Source organism: Sceloporus undulatus, chromosome 1, assembly GCF_019175285.1.
Source record: "Sceloporus undulatus isolate JIND9_A2432 ecotype Alabama chromosome 1, SceUnd_v1.1, whole genome shotgun sequence".
In the NCBI taxonomy this organism is placed as follows: domain Eukaryota; kingdom Metazoa; phylum Chordata; class Lepidosauria; order Squamata; family Phrynosomatidae; genus Sceloporus; species Sceloporus undulatus.
The window spans coordinates 261,896,348-261,903,811 of NC_056522.1; the positions used below are offsets into that span (position 1 = coordinate 261,896,348).

The 7,464-nt window shown below is 36.6% G+C and overlaps 1 protein-coding gene across 3 annotated transcripts in view; it reads right to left on the reverse strand.

The window, feature by feature from the left end:
* Positions 1 to 5,888, reverse strand: part of LOC121919591 (sodium/hydrogen exchanger 10-like) — a 29,564-nt gene extending 23,676 nt beyond the window's left edge. For 2 of the 3 annotated variants that reach the window (XM_042446335.1, XM_042446334.1), the window contains exons 1-2: positions 5,644 to 5,888; positions 4,017 to 4,202 (exon numbers count right to left, since the gene is read on the reverse strand). In XM_042446335.1, coding sequence (XP_042302269.1) covers positions 4,017 to 4,202; positions 5,644 to 5,850 — 393 coding nt within the window. In that variant the 5' untranslated portion in view covers positions 5,851 to 5,888. The remainder of the gene's footprint in view (positions 1 to 4,016; positions 4,203 to 5,643) is intronic. The other variant, XM_042446336.1, reaches the window with a different exon arrangement.
* Positions 5,889 to 7,464: the final 1,576 nt, after the last annotated feature.

Below are 7,464 nucleotides of genomic sequence, written 5' to 3' on the forward strand. Positions count from 1 at the left end.
GAGCTTATTGTGTATAAAGATATACCCTTAAGAATCCTGAAAAAAAGATCCGAGTATAGACCTCTTGTTACGTTGCTAAAAGACAATGACATTATATATAGGTGGGACAGATTGGAAGGAGTATCCTTTAAATATAAATCAGAACCGTTCAAAGTAAACTCTATAATGAAAATGAAAGAATTTCTTAAAAAATACAAAAAGGATTTGGAGAGAAGAGAAAACCCAAACAAAGAAGAAGAAGAGGCAGGGGAACCCACAAACAAATCAGATTCAGAGGAAGAAAAAGAGGAGGGAAAAGGAGATCAAAATAGAACTCATAGTGACAATCTTCTTACATGTGCTAGAATCGTATACGCTACATTTTGGAAATCTGACCAGACCCCATCCATGGAAAAATGGCTAATGAAAGTATTTGAAATGGCAGAAATGGATAAGATGACGTGCTGGATGAGGGAAAAAAAATGAAGAATCCATTAAAAAAGAGTGGGAACCTTTTTATACATATATAGAAAGAAAATGGAAAAATATACTGGTCCTAAGATAATAGTATAATATTAAATTTAGTAGGTGGGTAGAAACAAAACTTGAAAGTTTTGGAAATCAGATCTCAATTTGAACTTAGGTCTTCTGATTAAAAAATGTATATAGTGCATTGAGACTGAATTTATGTCTCTCTTACAATTTAATTTAATCGGAAGACAATTAAGAATTTAGATTAAAGGGTATGCTTTACATATTTTTATTCTTTGATAATATGTTCATATGGATTTACTTGCTTGGATTAGATTACAGGGAAAAAGATTGTTCAAAGATTTCTAGGATAAGTAACCTATGTCTGAAAATTGCAATTGAACTTATTGTAAATCTAGTAAAGGAAACATTTAAGCTACATGTAAGATAAAACAATGGAAAATTGATACATTGTATAGAGACTCAAATAGTGGGAAGGTATAGTATATGTTAATTGTGTTTTATTAATGTTAAATGTAGTGGGGAGGGGAGTGAGGAATATATTGTCTAGATACGTGAAAGTCATATGTATTGTTATTGTAATAATATTTGGTTGTTGTCTTTGTTTCTGTTCTTTTTTGTATTTGTCAAAAACTTTGAAAAAGAACAAATAAAAAAAAAAAAAAAGAAAACTACAAATCCCAGCATTTCACAACATGGAGCCAAGGGCAGTTAAAGTGGCCAGCTGGATTATTTTTTCAGTGCAGATGCAAACTGAGTCCCTCCTCTGAAGGTGTTTAGATCAGATAAATTCAGCTCGATAAAGCAAAGTGCAGCTGCACGAGCAACGAGCGGCAGCCACTCTGCTCATGCTTTGAGACACAGTATTCCAACTTCTGAGCTGAGCTAAGAACCCAGGCTGCATCCACACAACATTTCATTCCCACTTCCAAGAGGGATTTTTAATTTTAAGACACACACACACACACACACACACACACTTTTTAATTCCAAGACCTATCTGTCTGTCTGTCTATCTATCTATCTATCTATCTATCTATCTATCTATCTATCTACTGTATCTATCTATCTATCAATCATAATTTTTAATTCCAAGCCATTATACGTTCCTTTCTTTTTATAATAAACAAACCCCTTTAAGAGAATCCTATTTTGGGAGAAAGGCAGGGTATAAAATCAATCAATACAAAATTATTGTGCAATAGTCCATCAGTGCATGGCTTGCATTATAAGACTTTATAACTTTATACCTTTATACATTTAAAAACAATTAAAATCACAGTAGGCTCAGAGTGCTATAGAATCATGGAATCATAGAGTTGGAAGAGACCCCAAGAATGGCCATCCAGTCCAACCCCATTCTGCCATGCAGGAACTCCCAGTCAAAGCATCCTTAACAAATTATGTAATGGAGGTGTCCATCTACATTGTAGAAAGATATACTATAGCCTTATTAGACTGCAGTTCCCAGCAGTCTGTGGTGCGTCTCTTTTTTGTTGTTGCAAAAATCCAGAAATGACTGTTTTTGAAAACATGAGTCCATTCTCAGGAGAAATGTCCAGAGTAGAGTCTGAGTCTCCTTTCTCTGGACTTCTGAAACCTAAATTATTCCAAAACCCAAAACTGACCCTGAGAGCATCTAGTCTGACCCCAACTCAAGGAAACTTGGGAATCCTGAAGGTTTAGAGAAATTACTGAATTATTGAATTATACAAGGAATAGTGGTCTCAGGGTTTTGCTGAAGCTCAGTGTACAGAAGCAGAACATTATTTTTAAAATATTGTGCATTAAATTACCTTCAGTCTATGTCTATGAGATGCATATGAGACATACATGGATCCCATCTCCCATTATATCCCATTAGACATACTGTATAAAAATATACCAAACTCTGAAAAACTCCAAAATCCAAAATACATCTAGTTCTCAGCATTTTGGGTAAGGGGTATTATTATTATTACTATTGAATGATCTTAGCATCACCATGGAAAAGGTGCAGAGAGAGTTGGTCATGTCCTGCCTCTGAGGCTGAGAGAATGTGACCCTCACAAAAGAGAATGTGGAGAAATGAGGATCTGCTGAACTTTTCCCCTGCCATTCATTCGCTTCTCCTTTTGTCTCTTGTCCCTTTAGATTGCAAGCCTGAGGGCAGGGAAATATCTAGTAATTTATAAGCTGCTCTGATAGCCTTTTGGCTGAAGAGCTGGGCATAAATTATTATTATTATTTGACATCCCTCTTTGACATCCCCACCTCCTTCTTCTCTTTTGTGAGAATTTGAATGGCAGAGCATGATGTAAAGTGGAGAAGGCTCCCTCTTTTTGTTCTGTGAGTGAGAAAAGATGGGGGTAAATCACACTAACAAAGGAAATAGCCCCTGGTAAAAGCCAGGATGAATGGTAGCTTTTCTTACGCAAAATACCCAAACCCTAGATGTCGAATTTGTCAGCTCAAAGTCTCTCTCTTCCCTTCATTTTGATATTATTAAAAATAATATTCTTACTCATTGATCGAGAAGTACTCAGAAATTTCTTCTCTCTAAAATGTTATCAAAATTGTCGAATTAGGCATATTTCTCCTAATTTTCGAATTTTGGAGAATATTCTTTACATCCCTACTTGGTCTTATGCTTTTTCTTAAGCTTGTCAGCCTCAGATTCTCCCCTGGTAGCCAGAGATCTTTTCTTCTCTTTGTAGGAACACAGCTTCTCTCAAGAAACAGGGAATTTCCTGCACCGGTGCAGCCGAAGCAGCAGGGATCGCCATAGAATCCGAACTAACTGTAGATGATATTGAGGCCATTGGGCCCAAGGGCATCGATGTTGAGGCTATCAATATTGAGGGGGTCGATACCAAGGGGGCCGGTATAGAGGTGACAGGGGTAGAAGAAGACATTTTCTTTGAAATCTTCAGGATCCTCAGTATTTTGGAAATTGGAATGAGGGCCAAGTGTCCTGAGATGAAGTTGAGAGTTCAGCAAGCAAGAGAGAATGCTCCCAGCTTAAAAAAGTTTCAAGCACTGGGCTCTATTCTGAAGCATTTGAGGAGTAAAAGAACAGCAAATGGAGCAATGCTCAGCAATGTGGCTTTCCCCAAGACAAATAAAGGCAAGCACAACTTTCCTATTGCAGGAGACACAAAGTTTGAAAAGAGAGGTGGAGGCCATAAGAAGCCCAGAAAAGGGCACCCAGCCTGGTGGGGAAAAGAGGAAAAAATAAACAACCTCTCTCTTCTTTTTGTTGGGCAAACTCAAAGTAAAATAATAATAATAATAATAGAACCATCTAACCGTACAGAGAGTGCTCAGTCAGAGAACTATCAGAATTAGGTTTCTCTACTGGTGGACGAAAGAGAATTGAAGGTGGAGCTAGATTGACAGGGTTGGGCATGCTCAGTACACAAAAGGCTTTTACGGACATTTTTAAAAAGAAACATTTTAAAAACCACCTTCATTTTTTCTTTTATTTTCTCTTGCAGTTTGCAGGTGTGCTCCCTCTCTCCAGCACTGAAGCTATACTATGGTCTAGTTACAAAAATTCTCCTTACCTGGTGACAGGTTTTAGGTAAAATGCATGGTGCACAGTAACGGTGCCCCAACTGACAATCTTGTACAGTTCCATGTACAAGAATAACATCATCCAAAGCGCTATCAAAAATATCACATTTGGTGTGGTTTGGTACATCTACCACATACAAATTAGAATATTGTACACACATCCTGTATGACCAGTCCTAGAATGCCAAACCATATAGTGAGAATTATGTTATCATTGATAATCATTGCAATATGATAATACCTCAATAGCTTAAACTTTAATTTAAACTATCATTCACAAAATCATTCTGATAGAGAATGCATTTCAGGAGTAAACATTTAAATATATTGTTTTGTTTTTAAATGTATTCTTTTTCTTTTATCCTATTCCATACTTTGGCATATGACAAGAGACTTTGATGAATGGAAGATACTATATGCACATGCACATTTACTTTTTTCTTTAATTTCCTTGTTCTGTTTCCTAAGAAAGTATAAATCAGTTTGCACTACAAGCAACCAGTTCTCATATTTACCAATCTGCATCTATTCTGTCTACTCAAATTATTTTTTTCAAATTTTGTCAAGTTTTCCACAAATATACAAAAATATAATTTTAAGAATGGTAATCTTATAATAAACTAAACCTATATACATACACATATATGCACTTTATTATTCCATACCAACCATAATAGCAATTTCTTAAAATTATTTATCATGTATGTTGAAGTCTATATCAGGTTCCAAAATAAATAATTAAACAGTCTGTGAGCATTCTGTTATCTATTTTATTTTATTTATATCTCCCTTTCTCCCATCATGGGATTCAAAATGGCAGAAAAGGAATACTGTGATTACTAAAACCCAGTCTTAGTTTTTCAAAAAGAAGTCAAATTGATAAAACATGGGCTAGAAAAGCTAGTATGGTGTGTATTTTTAATTGCTTGATGAACAGAACCCAAAGTGTGGTCAGTAATAGCTCCCCTTCATCCTGGACAGAAGTGACAAACACAATGCCAAAGGATTCGGTCCTGGGTCCAGATGTTTCACACCTTTATAAACAATTTGGGAGATGAAATAGAGGACATGCTTATCAAATATGCAAATTATATCAAACTGGAGAAGGTAGCCAGTATCTTAGAAACAAGAAGCAGGATTCATATTGGAGAACTGGGGCAAAACCCAAAAAATTAAGTTCAGTAAGGATAAATATAATGTAGTATGTTTAGGTGAGAGCCAACGTGGTTTAGCAGTTTGAGTGTAGATCAGGGTTTGGTTTTCCATTGGTTTATGGAAACCACTGTGTGACTTTGGATGAATCACCCACTCTCAGTCCCAAAAAAAGTCTTATGATAGTTTCACCTTAGGGTCACCATAAGTCAGAAACGACTTGAAAGCACAAAACAACAAATGTTTGGGAAGGAAAAATCCAACACCCAAATATAGGATGGGCAACACCTGTAACAATAGCACATGTGAAACAATTTTGATGTCTTAGTAGACCACAAACTAAACATGAAATAATAATGTAATGCACTGACCAAGCCTTTCTGTTAAAATTGTAAGAAAGAGAGGAAATGTAAAATGGCATCTGTTATTGCAGCAGCAGCAGCAGGAATCCAATCTACAACTTACCTGGTTAGGAAGATGTTCTTTGAAAGTTTTGAGAGCAACATCAAGAGCAATTTTCAGCCATATTTTATATTCTAAGGAGGGTGGTTCTAAAAATGTATCAAAAGCTTCAAGCAAATCATCAATAGAGATAAAGCATGTCTGGAGGAAAAGATCATGAGAAATGGTGTTATTACTATCATTTACAAGATTAATTTCCCCCTTGCTCATTACCTGAATTAGGGGTTGGAAGGTGATTCATTGAATTAGGAGCCCTGGTGGCATGGTGGTTAAGTGCCTGCACTGCAGCCACTCACTCAAAAAACATAAGGGTGTGAGTTCAATCCCAGCCAGGGGCTCAAGGTCAACTCAGCCTGGCATCTTTCTGAGGTTGCTAAAATATGTACCCAGATTGTTGGGGGCAACTAGCTTACACTTCGTAAACTGTTTAGGGAGTGCTTAAGCGCACTGATAAGCGGTACAGAAATGTACTTGCTATTGCTAGTGAACATGCCACTCAGTGCCAATAAAAATGTTTTTAATGTTTTATTTAAATCTATAGATCTTATCACACTGGGGAAATCAGGGGTTTAAACAGTAATTATCCTGTGCAAAATGCAATATTGCACATATGATTTTCACACACATCACTATTAAACGGGCAATAAATAGGCAATAAACAGCAAGAAATCATTTTTAGGATTTCCCCACGAATAATTTGTTGCTGTTTATTGCCTGTTTAATAGTGATGTCATGTGAAAATCTTAATTATGATATTGCGTTTTGCATGGGATAATTGCTTTTTAAACCCCCAATTTTGCCCAATTTTCTTCATATGAAAAAAAAAAACATCCCACATTCTTGTCTTTTAACTTAGTTGTTTAAAGAGAGAACCTCCATTTAGGATCAATTTGAACAATACCATAGTAAGATGCTTGTTGCTGAAAATTATTTCCATGAAGTCAGGACTTCTTCCTACAACTGGGATCCAAATTCTGTTTTAAATGGATAAAATGGCTTTGGCATTGTTAATGAGATTTTTATGCAATTGTTAAAATATACCCCCAAATTCTGCCAGTTCAGGAAAAGCATGTAGTCTGAGAGGAAGTGATATTCTGGCATTGGAACAAGTTAGGTTGCCAACTTTCACATTTCAAAAGCAAAACTGCATAGCAAACTAGCTACCATTTCTTAGCTTAAAACAATCTCCAGAAATCTTCCTGTATCTCTTGCCTGGACTTCTGAACAAAAATACAAGCCAAAGCAATGGACCTACTTATTTCCCCAGTCACTTCTCACTAGGAAGGATGGGGAAAACAATATTCCTTTTGATTGTCCTCAAATCCAGTAGCATTATTTTGAGCCATCAAACTGGCAAAAAAGATGGGATAGCAATATGCTCCCAGCAATATAGCGCAATAATGTAAAGATTATCACATGATATCACACAATGTCTATTAGCTTCAGGGCACAGTACAAGGTGTTGGTTATCACCTATAAAGCCCTACATGGCCTGGGTCCAGTCTACTTGAAGGAACGCCTCCTCCCATACAATCCTTCCCGTACACTCCGATCCTCTGGGGAAAACCTCTTACAATCCAGAAAGACCAGACTGGCGGTGACCACCCGGAGGTCCTTTTCTGTCACTGCCCCAAAAATGTGGAATGTCCTGCCGGAAGAGATTCGCCAATTATTCTCACTCGAGACTGTTAAAAAGGCAACAAAAACCTTTCTCTTCCGGCAGGCCTTCCCCGATTGATAATGTCCAAAACCAATTGAATCCCCCTTTTATTATTTTTCTTACTCGTGATTTGTTTTTAACTTTGGTGTATTGTTATGTACTTT